General features: G+C 44.7%; 2 protein-coding genes and 1 non-coding gene across 9 annotated transcripts in view; 1 reads left to right on the forward strand and 2 right to left on the reverse strand.

Moving 5' to 3' along the window:
• Positions 1-4,838, reverse strand: part of TRRAP (transformation/transcription domain associated protein) — a 101,808-nt gene extending 96,970 nt beyond the window's left edge. For 4 of the 7 annotated variants that reach the window (XM_075105018.1, XM_075105016.1, XM_075105017.1 and 1 more), the window contains exons 1-4: positions 4,622-4,838; positions 4,394-4,482; positions 3,654-3,804; positions 3,260-3,309 (exon numbers count right to left, since the gene is read on the reverse strand). In XM_075105018.1, coding sequence (XP_074961119.1) covers positions 3,260-3,309; positions 3,654-3,753 — 150 coding nt within the window. In that variant the 5' untranslated portion in view covers positions 3,754-3,804; positions 4,394-4,482; positions 4,622-4,838. Of the gene's footprint in view, positions 1-3,259; positions 3,310-3,653; positions 3,805-3,979; positions 4,216-4,393; positions 4,483-4,621 lie in introns of those variants that run through there. The other 3 variants (XM_075105013.1, XM_075105012.1, XM_075105015.1) reach the window with 3 other exon arrangements.
• LOC142062980 (small nucleolar RNA ZL1) lies at positions 3,387-3,529 on the reverse strand. The gene has a single exon (XR_012662601.1). It is a non-coding gene; the product is annotated as a small nucleolar RNA ZL1 (small nucleolar RNA).
• A 420-nt stretch (positions 4,839-5,258) lies between the features above and the next one.
• On the forward strand, positions 5,259-18,685 carry TMEM130 (transmembrane protein 130). Its single transcript, XM_075105020.1, has 8 exons — positions 5,259-5,846; positions 8,844-9,134; positions 10,936-11,104; positions 12,294-12,463; positions 13,116-13,200; positions 15,155-15,357; positions 17,230-17,342; positions 18,094-18,685. Exons 1-8 carry the CDS (start codon positions 5,765-5,767, stop codon positions 18,268-18,270), a joined length of 1,290 nt encoding a protein of 429 aa, XP_074961121.1. The 5' UTR covers positions 5,259-5,764; the 3' UTR covers positions 18,271-18,685.
• The last annotated feature ends 684 nt before the right edge of the window (positions 18,686-19,369 follow it).

A 19,369-nucleotide genomic window follows, 5' to 3' on the forward strand; every position in this document is an offset into this window, starting at 1 on the left:
TGTGCAATGGCACACAGCACAAGAGAGATTGATTCTGGAAGCTCTTTCTCTTCCAAACAGAGACTGGAAAGACAATGAATACACCCCTCTCTCCCCATTTGGAGTACAGAATCTCTATGAAGAAATGGAGAAGGAAAAAATTCCCCCTCAGACAAATAATTTCTGAGAAACAACATTCAAAACTATCAAATGTTTCCATCCAGAAATTAGTTTAGAAGAATAATACCCTCTGCTAACCCAGAGGAACACCCTAACAACTAGCCCAACAGCTAGCACTATCAAGTGGATAACGTTAGAGTGAACTACCTCAGTTTTAAACCTCACTTCAACAAGTCCTCCATAATCATCGATCCACATTCAGTTCTACCCCTATATTGGGTTTCCACGGCAAGGTTTTGGTAGCAGGGGGCTACAGGGGTGGCTTCTGTAAGAAAGTGCTAGAGGCTTCTCCTATGTCCAATACAGCAAGTTCCAGCCAGCTCCAAGACAGACCCACCACTGGCCAAGGTCAAGCCCATCAGCAATGGTGGTAGCGCCTCTGGGATAACATATTTAAGAAGGGGGAAAAAAAACATACACAACAGCAACTGCAACTGAGTAGAGGAGTGAGAATATGTGAGAGAAACAACCCTGCACACACCAAGGTCAGTGAAGGAGGGGAGGCAGTACTCCAGGTGCTGGAGCAGAGATTCCCCTGCAGCCCATGGTGAAGACCATGGTGAGCCAGGCTGTGCCCCTGCAGCCCATGGAGGTTAACGATGGAGCAGATATCCACCTGCAGCCCGTGCAGGAGCCCATGACAGAGCAGGTGGGTGCCCAAAGGAGGCTGCGACTCCTTGGGAAGCCCACAGGAAGCTTCCGGCAGGACCTGTGGACCCATGGAGACAGAGGAGCCCACACTGGAGCAGGTTTGCTGGCAGGACTTGTGACCCCGCAGGGGGCCCACGCTAGAGCAGTCTGTTCCTGAAGGACTGCACCCGGTGGGGGGGACCCACGCAGGAGCAGTTCAGGAAGAACTGCAGCCTGTGGGAAGGACTCACATTGGAGAAGTTCATGGAGAACTGTCTCCCGTGGGAGGGACCCCAAACTGGAGCAGCAGAAGAGTGTGAGGAGTCCTCCCCCTGGGGAGGAAGGAACGACAGAGATAACGTGAGGTGAACTGACCACAACCCCCACTCCCCGTCCCCTTGCACTCCTGGAGGGGAGGAGGTAGAGAAAATCAGGAGTAAAACTTAGCCTGGGAAGAAGGGAAGGTGTTTCAAGATTTAGTTTTTATTTTCTCATTACCTTACTCTGATTTGATTGGTAATAAATTAAAATAATTTCCCCAATTTGAGTCTGTTTTGCCTGTGATGGCAATCAGTGAGTGATCTCTCCCTGTCCATATCTCAACCCTTGAGCCTTTCGTTATATTTTCTCCCCCCTGTCCAGTTGAGGAAGGGAGTGATAGAGCAGCTTTGGTGGGCACCTGGCATCCAGCCAGGGTAAACCCAGCACAACGCCTAACTGGATAGGCATCCAGATCAATAATGCAGCCAACAGAATCTGAATGCTGTAGCTTTCAACAAACAATTAATTAGTGGGGAAAAAAAATTTTTCACTTGAATAAGTGAAAAATAATACCTGCTGAACTTTATAGCTATTGGAACCTGAAGTAGGCAACAGAGAAAAGTTAAAAAGGGACTACGGAAACAGAAGATTAAGAGAAACCATCTAGCAAAAGAACATGCAACAATACTGTCCACAATCTCCAAAGGAAAAAAGGAAACTAGAACTGTATTAGTGGTTCCTCTTACTCCCTCAAGTATTTTCTAACACATAGAACGGTACCTCAGCATAAGTCAATTCATCGTCTCTTTAAGCAGGATCATGCTACAGAACCAAGTGAGTTCCAAGAGAAGAAAGCTACTCCATCAATGTTATCAAACAAATACATTATCGAAACAAATATTGAACAAGTCCTTCCCTACTGAAGACAAGAGCAAAGAGTATCAACTAAGCCTTCAGATTCTAAACAGATCACTTGGCTAAGCTGTTAAAACTATTCTTTTACTCAGATAACATTGTTTCAGAGATGGCAGGTCACCTTAAACAGGTACAAACCTCCACAAAGGTATTTTTAGAGAGTCACTTATGGTGATATAAAGCTCTGCTCATCCTGTGCACATAAAGATGCGGGACAGCCACGGACATCTACTTATTTGCTTACACACACTAAGCAAGGATTAAGCCTTTTAACTTGTTTTTAATTATTATTATTATTATAAAGTTACACCAGCTCTAGAATTTATTATGCCATTATATTACGTTGAACTAAACAAAAATAATTCACTGGACAGGAAATTCCACCGGTAACTCAGAAACAACTAAAACTGGCACAGCTTTCAACATCCAGCACCTGCTGGATGTAACTTTGCATAAGGCTTACTTAAAAATATTCAGAGACATTAAACAAGACTAGAATGTGTATTTATGTTTCCCTATCACGGACTACGCCAGATGACTTCAAACAAACAGGTACAGGCAGAATATGTTACAGTGGTAGCACTTTTTGGTTTTAATCACAACATGACTAAAACCTAGATACAGAGAGAATTACAGCGGTTCTAAGATCTTGAACTTATTCTACAAAATAACAAGTTCTCTATAATTTCAAAACAAACACATAAAAGCTAAGTGTTCAACTAAAGCATAATTTCTGCTAACACAGGGTTGGTTTAACTTGTGTCTCACTTTTATTCTGCTGCTCATTTAAACTTGATGGTCCATCACTACGCAAAAGATATCACTGGAGCCATCTCCACTCCTGATGTCAGATGCAGAATCTGACAACTCCTCCCTCATTTCTATACTATGGAAGTACTTAATGGAATCAGATGGACATCTGCTTCATGAGGGCACAATATATACTCGAACTAAATAAAATAAAGCTTTAAATACATAAATTCCATATTATTCAACACAATGGAAGAAAAAGCTATTAATTCACCTTTATTTAAATACTTAATAAATAAAGATCAGAGAATGAAAGAGCTCCCTAACTCCAAACATTTTCATTCTTCAATAACTTGGCTAATTCCTAAATACAAACCTGAAATCATGACTTATATTGTTTGAAGTCATTAAGTCACAAAATACTAATACTAATACTTTAACCACATAACATCAGAAATCAAAGCAACATATATTAAGCACATGAAAGACTGCCATTTCAGAAAGCTGGGGTTTTTTGGTGGGGTTTGGGGTTTTTTTTATTTACCTCAAAATTCTCACTGACTTCTTGCATCATTTTCAGTTTGGTTTCATCAGCTGAAAATGGAAATCCAAGCAAAAAAATTAAATTTAAAGCTACCTCGTGCAGGAAAACATCAGACCCATAGATCAAAGAAGCAATCAGATCTTATCAGTTTAGCTATCACCGCCTAATTATAAGGCACGCAACTCTCTCAAACACCCGTCACACAACTGCACACACACAGAGCTCACTCACTTTGGCTCATGCAAGTATTACTCATCACTTTGCTTCTTCAAAAATCAAAACTCAAAATTCAAAGTGAATTGAACACACATTTATCAACTGTCTAAACAATACAATGTTTGTGAAACAGACTATTGAAGAACCGTAACTTTCAGTAGAAAAAAAAGTATCTTACGTGTATTGACATCTGTAAGAGCAGCCACAAACTGAAGGTATTTCTTCATCAAGGTGGTTTGGTCCACCACCGTAGGCCCTTGTGCTGAAACGAATGCCATCTTGGAGGAGGAAGAATTAGCTCTCAGTACATAAAATCAAGACCAACACACCTACAAAAAATAAAAATATTTGTTAGTGTATATGCCCGGTTAACAGCAGTTACCACTTCACCTACATCCATTCTCTGACATATTGAAAACCACAACTGTCACACTTAGTTCGGCTTACGAATATAATGCCGAGTATGTGCAGCACTTAATATCGCAGGAACACGCTTCTACATACAAGTAGCTACTGGGCTCTTCACACCCCAGCATAAACCTTCACACAAGGTGTTTGGTTCCATTTCTCCCAGAAGCAGCAGCAGGGTCAGGGATGCTCCTGGCACCGCACACCCGTTATCTTGTCTTCTGACCCGGCCGGATCCCAAACTTGCAGCTACCCTTGGACGCACCCCTGTACGACTCGGTGCCAGACGTTGTCCCGCCGCCACGAGCTGCCTTTCTCCCTCGTAAATAAACCTGAAATCAAATTCAGCTTGAAAGGCCGGCGACCTCTCTCCGCAACTCGGCGCTTTCCTGTCAGTTCTCCTACACAGCCCGCTTCAGACGGGCCGCCCCTCACGGCCCCCGCCGCCCCCCCGGCAGCTGCGGCTGCCCTCACACCCCACCCACCCGCAGGGCCCCGCGTCCCCCCTACCTTCCCCGCCGCAGGGCTGGCCGCCGCCGGGTCGCTCGCCGCTGCCAGAGCACCATCACGCCGACCCCATCCCCGCCGAGGCGACCACCCTGCGAACACAGGGGCCCGTCAGCAGCGCAGCAAGACTTCCCCCCGTCCCTCGGCCCCCGCCACCCCCCGGCCTCAGCCCCAGGCCTCCGAGCGCCGCGCTGGCGGGGCTCCGGCCCCTTCCTCCTCCCCGCCGCGCACCGGTTCCGCCCCACAGGCTAGGCTACGCCGCGCCGGATCGGGCCTCCCGCCGCTCCGCTTCAGGCCGCGCCCAGGCCTGCGCCCCACCGAGGCGCTACCGCCGCCGCCGCCGGCGCTCCTTGCCCCGCGGCTCACTGGGCTTGGCCAGCCTTGGCCCCCCCGCTCCCTCCTTTGTTGCTCCCCGAGGCCGGCGGCAGCGCATGGGCGCAACGGAAGCGCCCGAGCCCAGTTCCGGCCGCCTCCTCCCGCTACCCGCCTCCCGCGCATCTCCCCGGGCGGAGGCGGGCGCTCAGGCCCGCGGCACCGCCCGCTCCTCTCACCGCGCGCCGGCCAGGGGGAGCCGCCGCGCCCGGCCGCCCCCCGCGCCGCCCCGCCCCGCCGCCTGAGGCGAGGCCGGCCGCCCCGTGCCGCCCCTCAGCCCCGGGGTCTCCGCTCACGCAGGGGCCGCGGCACCGCTCACAGCGGGCGAGGAGTTACTGTGGTCAGGAGCCGCCGCTGCCGGTCCCGCCGCCGGGCCGGGGGACCGGGAGCAAAGCCGGTAGAGGCGGGCTGAGCGGTGCAAAAACAAACAAACAAAAAAATGCAGCCAGGAGTAAGAAGGGGCTTCGAAAAAGTGCTTGAAAAATAACAAACCCCTGCGTTGCGCTTGCGAGAGCCGCTCTTGCAGCTCCCCGCAGAAGCTGCCATTGCACGCCTTGCGCTGCAGACTCCTCACGAAGAGCCGCCAGCCCGGACGCTGAGCGCCCGGGTAACCGCAGCCCCGCGGCTGAGGCGCCCGAGCACCGCCAGAGCCTGAAAAACACTTCATCTTTGCCGTGTCAGCCACCAAACCGAAATACAAACTCTTTCCCAAGCGGTCACCCGCTCGGAGCTGTGCCCACCCTCACCGCAGACGGGCAGCATTTGTGGTTTTGGTTTTTTTTTTTTTCTGAAAAAAAAAAAAAATCGGCGGTTTTGCAGCAGCGCGTTCCGCTGGCAACACAACCCCGCAGGAGCCCCCCCCCCCGGGAGAGGCTGGTTGGGCGCTGCCGCGGGGGAGCGGCCCGGGGGCGCGGACGGAGGTGCCGCAGTACCGCGGGAGGCCTCGGGGGCAGCGCCCGGCACCAGCGCGGCGACACCGGCCCCGGCCTCGGCCTGGCGGCGATGCCCACGGCCCCCGCCGCCCCCAGCATGCTGCGGGTGACCTGCGTGCTGCTGCTGCTCGGCCGCGCCGCCCCGGCGGCAGGTAAGGGGCCGCCGGTCTGCGCTGGCATCGCCGCCGCGGAGCGGTTCCCGGGAAGAGGGCGAGGGGGGTGAGGGGAGCTGCGGCGGCGGGGCGAGTGGGGGCAGAGCTCAGGCGTGAGCTGCTTTACTTGGATGGTGGTGGTTCCCTGCCCGGGCTTGCTGGCTGTGACAGGGGATGGAGGCAGCTCCGGGCACCCTCTGGTCTCCCCAGACTTTATTCTCAGGCGCTGCGACCTTGGCGCTTGCAGAGAAGCTGGGGCATCCCGGGGAGCCGCGGGTCTGCTTTGCACTTCCTAACCCAGCGGCCGCACTTCTGTTCCTCCGCTGACCCAGCGCAGTGGCTCACAAGGTACCTGGGCAGCCTCTCTCCCCCGCTGTGGTAGCCTCGCTGTGCTGCCTTCTGCAAAGAGGTCGGAAAGGTAGAAGAAGTGCCACAATTTGATGAGATGTCTTGCTTTGCCCGTGTCTCACTGGGTGACCTTGGGTTAGCCACTTAATCTCCAACTGCTGCAGCTGTTGGGCTTCAGTGTGGCCCTGGTTTGTAAATCACCGAGATAACGTCCAAGGAGAAGCGCTAGATAAGCGTGAGGTAGGTGGCTATTTTTTTCTGAGATCTGCTACAACAAAGCAGAGGAGGACAGCCTGAATCTAGAGACCTGAAACCTTGCTGTCCCAGATTTCACCAAATCACAGGCATTTCTCTATTAACTCAAAAATCTGAACTCGGAGCCATTCCTTGTGCTGTGAAATAGGAACAGCAGAGTTCTCATCCAGGCAGTAATGTTAGTTATTTCTTACAGTCCTTTTGCATCCAGATTTGCTCAGCATCTGTGATCTGTGAAATGAAATGCAGGCAGTAAGTAGATGCTTTGAGTTCTCCTTCCACGCCATCCCAAGCTGGTGGGTACAGGAAAGGCAACGCACTGGTTAGCTGACCCCAGTGCTCCCTCCACATTACAGGTCATGGATGAGCGAGAGGTGCAGCTGCTGAAGCTCACAGATTCAGGTCCCTGTTAGCAATCTGGTGGCTGCTGAAAGAGAGGAGGAGAAAAGTCGCCAGCATGAGAACCCCAGAGCTCTGCTGCTCTGCCCAGCATTGCCCCATTGCTCACCAGTGAGAGGACAGCCATGTGGAGCGCTGATGCAGGGAGGGAACATGCTTCATGTTGGAGGCAAACAAGAGATCCTGTTCCCAGCTCTGCCCCAATTCATAGCTTTCCATCGTTTTTGCCTTTCTTTTTGTTTTGAGGTTTTGGGGTTAGGGTTTTTTTGGATTTTGTTTTTGGGTTTTTTAGTTTTATTTTTAACAGATGCATTTCATTTAATCTTGCTGCTGTGCTATTTTTTGGAAAAATTGAATGTATCTTTTCCATAAAACCCAATCTCACTCACACTCTGCCTATTGCAGTAGTTTTAAGAGCTGCAGTAAGTAGCTGTGTAAAACTGGCAGAGAAGAAGATAACGGCGAGTGATCCAGAGCAGCAGGGATGGTTCAGTATCACAGGTCCAGCACTTCTCACACCTTGCTGTTTCATAGAACATAGAGTAGTTTGGGTTGGAAGGGGCCTTTAAAGGTCATCTAGTCCAACCCCCCTCCAGTGAGCAGGGACATCTTCAACTAGGTCAGGTTGCTCAGAGCCCCGTCCAACCTGGCCTTAAATGCTTCCAGAGATGAGGCATCTACCACCTCTCTGGGCAACCTGTGCCAGTGTTTCACCACCATCATTGTAAAAAATTTCTTCCATATATGTTGTCTGAATTTATCCTCTTCTAGTTTAAAGCCATTACTCCTTGTCCTATTGCTACAGGCCCTACTAAAAAGTCTGTCCTCATCTTTTCTCGTAAGCCCCCTTTAAGCATTGAAAGGCTGCAATAAGGTCTCCCCGCAGCCTTCTTTTCTCCAGGCTGAACAAGCCCAACTCTTTCAGCCTGTCCTCATAGGAGAGGTGCTCCAGCCCTCAGATCATTTTTTTGTTGCCTCCTCTGGACCCGCTCCAACAGGTCCATGTCTTTCCTGTGCTGAGGGCTCCAGAGCTGGCTGCAGTACTCCAGGTGGGGTCTCACCAGAGCAGAGTAAAGGGGCAGAATCACCTCCCCTGACCTGCTGGCCACGCTGCTTTTGATGCAGCCCAGGATATGGTTCGCTTTCTGGCTGCAAGCACCCATTGCCAGCTCATCTCCAGCTTTTCATCCACCAGTTCCCCCAAGTCCTTCTCTGCAGGGCTGCTCTTCACCCCTTCATCCCCACTCTGTACTGCTACTGGGGGTTGCCCTGACCCAGGCACAGGACCCTGCACTTGACATTGTTGAACTCATAAGGTTCCCATGGCCCTGCTTCTCAAGCTTGTCCAGGTCCCTCTGGATGGCAACTGATCTGGCACTAGGCCATGGCATAGGTTTCATTTACATTGGGATTTTTCATCCTTTCCTGGATAAAGGAAGTCAGTGGTGGGCCGTAGAGAAGAAAGAGCTGGTACTGAGGTTTTTTTGTTCAGTTAGGAGGAAAGTGGGGGAGACTTGCACGCCAACAGAGCTGATGAAGGAATCTATTGGATGAGATCTTACCTGAGTTTGAAAGTTCATTTTTTTAGGACAGAGGTTGTTGCTGAGCTTGGGGTTCTTCCAGTAGCTGGAAGTTTAGTGACCATGGTAGATCATTAGTGACACTGAACCTACAGCCAGCGCCCAGCTCTGCCTATAAAATCTCATCAAAGTTTTTGTGATGTTCTAGTCTGAAGCTCTCTTCTACTATTAATATTTCTAGGACACAGTCTAACATGTTGTTTAATGCTACTTGTTTGAGTTCATATATAGATGTAACAGTTTCTGTTCCAGGTTTTTAAATGGTTAAAAAAAAAGTGGTAAAGTCTTTGCTGAGATGAGTGTCATTGTTAGTCACATAACTACAGCTAACTAGTGAAAATGTGTAAATAAATAAATAAAATAAAAAAATGCAATACAACAAGATTTGGGGGTTTTTTCCTTCTGATTTCTACAGAGGAGTATGGTCTGGAAATAACCAACAATGGCCCCATCACAACAGGAGCTCAAGCTACCATTCGCGCCAGCCTAAGTATGAACAACAACAGTGTCGCATCAAACTTCTATCACTTTAACTGGATTTATGCTCCTCTGATTCTGATAGAGAAATCTGAGCAGCGATTTAACTCCGTAATTAATGTGACTGGTGAATTTCCTGGGACTTTTCCTGTATCTGTCTGGGTGACTCATAGAAACTGTTGGTTATGTCGGCCGGTTGCTAGAAACGTCACCATGCTTCAGATTACAGGTAAAATGGCTTTACAACTTCTTCAGGAAGTCAGTTTACATCAGGATGCTTGCTGCCTTTGCTAGCATCAGAAAAATGAAAGTCAGGCATAAATAACGGCTTCTGCCAACAGAGTTTGATTTGTGTAGCCCTTTGATTGAAGGCGGTTTTGGATGGCACTGTACTAACTGGGCCATGCTGTAATCTACCTACAACGAGGAAGCAAGTGTGATCCTGCCTATGTTTTCCTGCATCTACCGCTTAGAGAAACTGAACTAGAAACCAGATGCCTCAGTAGCTGCAGTTCATACATCAGCATTGTTCAATGATATCCAGACTCCTAAAACAATGCTTCCTGCACTGCTTCACAGCATTTCTAGTCCTAAAATTAAGCTGGGCAGCAGCAATGACAATCTACTGATTTTCCCTGTTGCATGACATAGCAAAACCTTAGGTCATCAGCACAACAGAGCCACTGCATTTTCTTTTAAAGTTCTAGCTGAGTGTACTGAAATTGGATGTGAAGTCATGGCTGCATTTCCAAATACTGCTAAGGGCAATTTCAGCTTACTGGGAATGTTCATAACCATAAATATGCATTTTTTGACAAATTGACCAATGGTACAGTATGGTTAACCTAATCTCTGATACAGGGATTGACATGAAATATCATCTCACAGCTTCCCACAATCCCTTCCTTCAAAGACTTAACGACATGTCCCAGCACTCTACTTACATGCTAAAAAAATAGACCCAGCTCCCAGCTGAAGATAAGAACATGCATGAGGACAAAAGAGCTAACCACAGGGCATAGCTGACATTTTGGGGAATAGCTGTTGAGATTTTTTTTTTGAGAAACACCAAGCTTTGTAAAAGTATACACGACATCTTTTCTGTCTTAAGAACTGCTGCCTTGCCGAATATCTACTTATGCTTTTCTTGCTTTGCACTCTTATATTCTCAAGCCACAAGCAAAAGGGATAGAAGCTTTCAATAGCTGTGAAAGGTAAGAGCCCATTGTACCTTTCTGCCTTCTCCAAGCAAGAGAAACCAGCCTCATTCTGAAGCAGTAATTGTAATTCTTATTTGTGCATCATCAAGGGAACAGTTAACCAGATTTAATGAACTGTTAACAAGTTAAGAGTCTGTTACTGGTAATTAATATCCCATTAATTTTATAATGAGCTGATAAGTGTATCATCATAATACCTCTTTATTTATAGGTTAGAGAGGTTTTTTTAGATTAGCCTTTGCCAGTCCTTGTGAACAAACCTGAGCGTAGGATCTCTCGCAGGCATCAAAATCAAAATTTCATCCCTTCTGTAGTCACAACATATAGCACATCTGTTATTCACAGCAGTCAAATTTCCATTTGAGTAGAGGTAGCTGAAACTAGAAAACAATAAACAGCAACATAAAAAATCCACAAACCAATAAAGCAAAAATCACCACCCCAAACATGAAGGGCATGAATACTGGCTTGATCTGAATCCCTTGATCTAGACACTTGATGTTAATCCCAGTTCTTTTTAAATCGGTAGTAAAAATGTATATTGACTTCAGTCAGTCCAGGATTATTTCTCTTGGTTCTATAGAAGCTTTATCATGGCCCACTTATAACCCTAAATAAGTAATTTGATCTCTCTGCCTCACTAACATGTGTAACAACACTTACTAATAGATATAAAATACACTTAACCCCTTGGACTAGGGCACAGCAAGACTTACACAGTACATTTTAAATTACGTTTTGATGCTCACACACAACATGCTATGAAAGTGATATATGCTGTCGTTCTTTCTCCACCTTATTATTCCACAGAATTTATAACAGGGAATCTTACCATCGCCCAGATAGAAGACAGTAGATTTATCACGCGTGGTTCTAGTTCTTCCATGGGTGCCATGACCCGGATTTCTTTCTGGCTTCATGACCCAAGTCATTACTTCAAGTCAGCATCATTTGTCTACAACTGGGATTTTGGAGATGGGTAGGTGTGGTTATTTTGTTTGCTTTAATGAGTATTCACGGTGGCTCTGATTCAGATGTTTGTCTAGAGAAAAATCCTGATTAAATCATAGGACAAAGTGTACATTCTTAGCATGTGAAACAGGTGAATTACGAAAACTTTTGCACAGAAACCACTGCATCCTCACAGAAAGGTGATGTTTTAAAGACCTACATTTCTTGTTCAAATATATGATTGGGTGTATTACTGTGTGTGCAATGAGACAAACTGAACTGAATGAGCTGGAAGAAGTAACTTATTGTAAATTGTTATTTTAAAACATCATTACACCTGCAGATCTCCATTAGCAGGTTGTTGTTGTTGAATATGTGAATAATTTGTGCACTTAAGGAAACTAAACTGGAAGCAGTGTACTGTCTTGTGGTTAGGCAGTAAGTAGCTGTTACTATGACCAGCTACCCATAAATATACCACAGCTTGGGTGAGGAGATTTTGAAAGTGTGTAGGTCTCTGAGATAATATGGAGGGGCTCATTAACACACACCTAATGCTTACCTAATAACAAAATGGAGGGGGAGAAACCAACATAGCTCATAACCTTCAGAAATAAAACCATGGGTATTATCTAGCCCTTAAGCCAATCTGCAGTAGGGAAGAAAAAAGACATTCACTTATTTTCCTTCACTGAGGACAAATATATGTCCAATACAAATAAGCATTTGCAAATAGAAATGTAAGCTTTAGTCTTTCAATACTAAAGTCTGTCTTTCTCTCTTTCTTTCTTTCTTTGCCCCCCCACCTTAGTGCTTCAGTTAGCTTATAGTCCACCTGCTATAAAGGTAGTTTTCATAATTTACTGACTATTCCAATTCGATTTTGTGAATTCTTCTAGCATTATCTTCAGTTTCTTTGATTAAAAATTTATAAATATACTCTGGGTTTCATACCGATTGTAGTTTTATTGGAAATGCCACAGACATTGGCATTGTCCTCATTGATATGGACATAAAGTAGAATTAGAATCACAGCTGACTAGCATTGTCTATAAAGAAAATACATTTGAGCTTACTGCTTTTTAAATCAGAAATATGCAAGGACTTGGTAAAGGGCAATTTTGATTCTAAATTTTTTTCTAAATCTTTTTATGTTACACATAAATATGTTACACATAATCTTTCTATGTTACACATAAACTCTATGTTACACATAGAGTTTATCAGGTTACTAAGGAACCCTTTGTCTACTATAACGGCTCTACCATGGGGAACCGCACGGTGCATCTGAAAGTCATAGCTGAATGGGAGCAAATTGGAAGCATCGTACATGAAAGAGAAATGGTGCAGAAAACTGGTGATTTTACCACTGCTCTGGAGCTGTTAGGTAATTATAAAATATTTTGCATACTCAAAACAGAACTTGCTATATATGTACAGATACAATCTAGCTTTAATGCGATAATATAACTTCAGTGTTGTTTCATGTGCAAGAACTGGTCACCATTAGTCAATGAAGAGTTTCTACTGCAAAACAGACTTTGCGCTGTTCTAGTACAGAAAAAGTGGGGTGAAACTTACAAAATCTTCTGTTTCTTTTTAATTTAGCAAAAGTTTCACTGTCTTTTGTAAAATTCTCACATACACTTACAACTTACAACAAAAGATTTACTATAACTTGTGGAAGATTTGTTTGTTTAATTTATGTCAGCTATCCCTAAAAATGAAATTAGTTAAAATAATCACTAGGAAAGTCACATTGATTTGATCAGCTTCTGGAGTAAAGACACACATAAGTAAAAGTATACAGGATTATAAAGTAATTGATTATATATATTAAAAAGAAATCACAAAACATTCAGAAAACTTACAATGACTCTACAGCTAGGTTTCCTTTTTAGGTGTGAGGCAAGTATTATTATTTGTGTGACTGATGCAGCTAAAATCTGCAAAGTCTATGAAAACAAACCTTCACTGGAAAACCAGTGAATTTCAAGTTTACATGTGGAGTGTGATGTGCTTTTTTTTGTTCCTCTCAGATGCTGTTAAAAGTATTAACATAGTGGGCTCCAGAGAGACTCACGTAATGGAAAACTTGAGTTTATCTCTTCATATCAATGGCACGTAAGTAGCAAACACAAATTCTTTCCCCCAAAAGCCTTGTCGTTGAAGTGTTTCTCCCCACTGCTTCCTTAAAATAGTCAGTTGCACCCCACAGAACTGTTTCTTAAAACAGAAATTTCTTTTGAACAAAATACTGTTGAGTATTGCTTTTTCCTGACTTGAAATACCATGAACTCTGAGAGCCTGAAAGAACCTGCATCTTTATAGAAAAGTAGAATCCTTCTACATAAAGCAAATGTTATTTTTATATCTTTGTAAAGAGAATGTGAAAAGAGAATTAGCCAAAGAAAGATAGTGGGAAAAATTACATTTTAAAAATTCTTTTTGAATTTTTCTCCTTGACCAATTTCCCCAACATTAAATTAAACTATATTCAGAGTCCTCTTGCATAGCAGAGATCCTCGACTGGCACATGGGATTAACGGACTTGGGGAATAATTTTGGCAAAGTTAAGGTTGCCACAAGATGAACAAGACAGAGAGGCTCCATGCAGTGAGGACTGCAGGAGTATGAGAGAGTCACGAACACCTCGATCCCAGCACAAGCTCTCTCAAGCTGCAGAACACATCAGAGGGTTTTTTTTTTCTTGATGGTTGGATCTTAGAGGTCTTTTCCAACCTTAATGACTCTATGATTTTTGTATGGCAGAAGCATTTTGAATACCATTGAAACACTCAGGAAAGCTCCTTCACCATCAAAACTCCATGGCCACAGAAGTTGTTTATTCTCCAGAAGAATGACACTTCTACATTCTGCTACTAGGAGCTGTTTAGGCTAATCCTGGGTTTAAAAAAAAGAAGGAAAGAAAAAAAGAAACAAGAAGAGCATGCCTGTTAGGGATGTAGGATAGAGTGAGCAACACCCAACGCAGAGTCATTTACCAAAGGCTTAAATAGCCCCAGTAGACAAAGCAGCACAGTTTGCATTCAGAAAGTGAATGGCACATTGGTAGGAGTGGAAACTGGGGATGGCAATACAAGTAAATATAAACAGCCAAAAGCCATTACAGGCAAACCTGAAATCCCTAAAAGCAGGCTTGGTTTTAGGATGGACATTGTTTGCCAGACCTAACCTCCTAGCCACAGGACTGGGACTAATGCAATAGTTTATGATAGAGAAACAATGACAAAGGCTTGAGAAATGGGTTATCAAACACAGAGCTAGAAATTTACCTAAACATATAAACATGCTGCATTCTTTAGCAGAGAACATTCTAAAGAGATAAGGAACAAAATGCTAATAAGATAGGGTAAAGAAAAGCTCTGTTGTCAGAATCAAAGTCCATAGTGCATAAGGTGAGTCCAAGCAGAATCAGTTGGAACAAGGATCTGAAAGTGCAAATAAAAGGCATCAGCTAGACATGGTGAAAAGACAAATGGCTATAAAGTACCTAGATTACTTGATAGCAAATAGACACCTTTTTGTTATTGTAAGGGAGTACTGTGATCCTTGCAATTTATTTACCTTTTCCAGCTATTAGTCCATTGTACAGAGCTCATCTTACATTCTTTCCAGTTTTCATTGTGGTTTTTTTTAATCGGAAAAGTCTCGGGTGTACTTCAGTAGCACAGACAGTGATCACCACTGTGTGAAAAGGACAAAGGAAAACAACCTATACTCCCTTGGAAGGGCAGGAAAAAAAAATTTGTTTTATCTTTACTGGAGAAGAGCTGTAGGGTTTTCTACACACAATGGCCAGCCTATGACCCACGCAGGTATTCAGCTCTTAGCTGAAAGGCTTGCTCTTATAGAAGTATCACAAAGAACTTTTTCAATTGACAAAGTATATCAACCAAACAATTGTGCAATTAATTACTTCTGTATTTGTATGTAGATTAACTTCATTATTTTAAAAATTATTATGCTATTATAACCAAGTGATTCATCAGTTCTTAGCAGAAATTTTTGTGAAGTTTTCACCTTTCTTTTTTTTCTTTTGGTTTTGTCATTTCAGCCCACCCCTGGCATTATGCTGGCTTATAAAGTCCGAGTGTGTTCCACTTGAAGGTGAAAAATGCCATCTGGTGGTGATTAATGGCTCCTGCTACAATCTCAGCCACACCTTCAGTGACGCTGGACAGTATTGTCTCAGCATCAGAGTGGAGAATGGCGTGACGATGCTGCAGACATACCATGAAATAAAAGTGTGGCCAACAGGTGAGGAGTGACTAGTCTGAGCAGCACAGAGGTTCCTACCTGTCAGGAAATCGAGAGTTTCAACCATGTCAAGGACAATTACCAGCCTACAGATGAGGTGTCTGGAAACTGGTATAGATCCCTATAAGCGTAGGAAGCAAGAAGAGAAAAAGGCCTAAAATGGCCCAACTGTAATTGCTCTGAGCTTCTTGCATCCTGCTGAACCCTTAGGCTCAAGAGCATCTTGAAGCTAATGAGTTTCCTGGGAAGGCTGAGTTCCTTAAATTACATATTTTTCAATTTAGATAGTCTGACTCTTGTAGCTAGAGAGGATAACTAGGAAAACATAGGCATCTAACACTCCCTTTATTAAGCAGTTTCAATACTTCTTTTTGATTAGTTTAGTTATGGGTTTTTTTAAGGGTAGATTTTTCTAGCCCCCCATTTCATTACAGTTTCTGTCCCTGCAGCCAGCAATCCCTGCTGGCTCCCCCACGCATGCTCACACGTGCCCCTTACGGGTCCCTGAATTATCTGAGAAAGTGGTTTGGTGGCCAAGTGAAGACAACCTGACCAGGGGACAGCCAGGCTGTGATACAGAACGGTTATACCATCTCACTGTGGGACAGCACTTGTATAGAAACATAGAACCATTAAGGTTGGAAAAGATCTCTAAGATCATCAAGTCCAGCCATCAACCCAACACCACCAGGCCTCCTAAACCATGTCCCCCCACTAAAGTGCCATGTCTACATGTTTTTTGAACACCTCTAGGGATGGTGACTGCACCACCTCTCTGGGCAGCCTGTGCCAAGGCCTGAACACTCTTTCAGTGAAGACATTTTCCTAATATCCAATTTAAACCTCCCCTGACACAGCTTGAAGCCATTTCTTCTCATTCTATCGCTAGTGACCTGAGGGAAGAGACCAACCCCCACCTCACCACAACCTCCTTTCAGGTAGTTGTAGGGAGTGATAAGGTCTCCCCTCAGCCTCCTCTTCTCCAGGCTAAACACCCCCAGCTCCCTCAGCTGCTCCTCGTAAGACTTCTTCTCCAGACCCTTCACCAGCTTTGTTGCCCTTCTCTGGACACGCTCCAGCACCTCCATGTCCTTCTTGTCCTGAGGGGCCCAAAACTGAACACGGTACTCAAGGTGCGGCCTCAGAAGTGCCAAGCACAGGGGCACAATCACTGCCCTGCTCCTGCTGGCCACACTATCCCTGATACAAGCCAGGATGCTGGCGGCCTCCTTGGCCACCTGGGCACTGCTGGCTAATGCTCTCTGTCAACCAGCAGCCCCAGGTCCTTCTCCGCTGGGCAGCTTTCCAGCCGCTCTTCCCCAAGCCTGTAGCATTGCATGGGGTTGTTGTGACCAAAGTGCAGGACCCAGCACTTCCCCTGTATACAGACAGCGCAGCTCACTCCAGAAGGCACTGGTGTGCATTCGGGGCTAAGTGTGCAAATCCTCTCTGCTGGAAGCTGCTAGCTGCCACAAAGATTAGGTTCCTTCCTATCCTCTTGGGGTACCACAGAAGTACAAACACCCTAGGCAGTTAGGGCTAACATGTAACTGGGTGGGGTTTTGTAGGCTGTTCAGAGGAAAAGAGGAGTAAAAAAGGTAAGAACCTTAAAACCTCGTAACCCCGCATTCCCACTTCCAAGATTTCAGAAAGATCTGAAGCAATCTGGGCTGAAAAATTTATTCCCTGTTACACATTTGTTCTAAAAATACAGAACACATTTTAGAACAAATACGAAACACATTTTTAGAACAAATATACATTTGTTCTAAAAATATGAAAACTTTTCCTAGAACATAATTTCTTTCTCACTGTTGCCTCTTCTCAGTGTATTGTACCACTCCAGGAATGTGCCCTTGTGCTCTTTCCTAGGGATCCACCCGGCTTTCTTTGTCCTGCTCTGCATCGCTTTGGTTTCAGCAATGCTAGGACTGGTGCTGTATACGACCTTTCGAAGTAATACACAACAAAAAGATCTTGTGGAGGTATTCAGTTACTCTTATTTTAAGGTGGGATGGTAATTAGATACCTTTCAGCCATATCCCCTCTTTAATCCCCAGACAAACAGGACAGGAGGAAGCATTTCCCTGGTGTGTCTGACCTGTTCCGTGGAAAAATCTGAACAGTGTTGGCAAAAACTTTAAGCAACAGGCATGCTTCTAGCTTGTTGTGGAGAACTGTAACTGTAATTCAAGCAGCCAGGGCTATCATGGGAAGTTTGTTAATATTCCCGAGCAGGTGCTTGCATTGAAGGATCGGTTTTGGAGGATCTGCATCAGAGTGGTTACACGACAGAAAGCAGGGGGATAGTGAGAGAGGATACAGGACAGTAAAAAAGGGTTGGTATGTTACCTAAAGTGGCACTAAATTGTCAGCTGACCGTAGTACATGATCTTTATCTTCCCTGCTCCCTTCTTTCTCTGGTATAGCTTTCATTTGCTACATTATTGTATTTGTAATAAGCATGAGCTCCTAAATAAAAAGTAGCTTTCATGGCTCTTTGGAAAGTACCTAATACACTTTACTTCATGCCACAATATGAATAATATACCTCTAGAGGCACTGCCTTGGAGCCAGGTGTGCAGCAGGTTTAAATCAGAAGTCTGTCTGAAGTTGGTGACTGACTGAAACTAGTTGAGGACCAAGTGCCATTTCTGGTCCAAAGTATTCTTTCTAGACTCACTTGAGCCAATAGGACCCAAATTAAAAATTATCTCTTTGATGTTCCTTTTCCAGGTAGCTGACTTTGACTTTTCTCCACTGTCTGATGAAAACCTGTCTTCCCATTCAGAGTCAGGCTGTGGCCAAATATGTTGCAGATCATGTTTTCTTCGGTCATCTCAAGAAGCTGCCAGGGAGAGTCATGAACTTCTACATTCTTTCTACAAGCCACTCAAAACATACACAGTGTGAAGAACACAACTGCACTTTGGTTACACTAACTGCCAAGTTTAACTTTCTCACTTATGATGAGTTAAAAGCCCAGTGCCACGTGAATGGTTTGGTTTTGCCAATGCAATGAGGTTAACCACTTTAAGTCCAGCACTTGAACATTTCATTCTCTGAACTAAAAAAGAACAAGCGGTGAAACACAGTAAAAGTATCTCTGTATTTTTAAATTACACGGGTGTATACATCAACAGCTGTAAATGCAGCATTTTATTCTGATGAAAGATTGTTTTATGTGCAGGTTTGCTAAACTCACTACCTCTTGTAACTTCTCTGTTCCCTCTGCTGTCTGTTTCAAAGAAGAAAATGCTTAAGACAAACATACCTTTCTTTCGTATGTCACAACAATATTACTGGAAATGGAAGTCACTCAAACTGCTGTCGAATGTGTATTTGGACAAGTCAGTTCCTTTGTAGAACATGTTGAGAATGGGTTCAGTGCTTCTGATGAACCAGACTACCTAATTATGTTGCCTTTTTTCCTCCTGTGTTAAAAGACCCCTTTTTTAAGTTAATGGGCTTTGCGGGACTATAGTGGCTGGTGACCTGCTCATGCAGAGCTAGCTGCTAGCAGTATTTTCGTGGGATTGCAGCACGTGCTGTAGAAGACTCCACATCTGCAACACTTTGTGAAGTAGTACACCACTCTAATCTGTATGAGTACCTTTTTTTTTTTCCAGGCTGTTCATTCTTCTGTTCTTTCTTATATTACTACCCAGCTAGTCACCAAAGATCCTCTTCCAAAAAATGCAACAACCAGTAGCTCAAAGCTGCTCAGCAACACATTCAATTCAGATTCATAGTCAATATTCAAGGCTGTATAAACTCCATGCCTGTTACAGACTACCTTCTACTATCAGCTTCCTGCTCATCCAGGCATTGCTCCCTGCTATGAGGCACTTCACAGTACCCTGGAGGCTTTTGAACAAAAATGCCTTTCTGGCTATTTCTTTGATTAAACGTGACACACCTTGCCCACCTCTGATTTAAAAACGATGGGTGTCCTGGGCTTGGGGTTTTTCAAGTATGTCATAAGTTCTCAAATGCACTGATTAGGAGATAA

This window comes from Phalacrocorax aristotelis, chromosome 10, assembly GCF_949628215.1.
Source record: "Phalacrocorax aristotelis chromosome 10, bGulAri2.1, whole genome shotgun sequence".
In the NCBI taxonomy this organism is placed as follows: domain Eukaryota; kingdom Metazoa; phylum Chordata; class Aves; order Suliformes; family Phalacrocoracidae; genus Phalacrocorax; species Phalacrocorax aristotelis.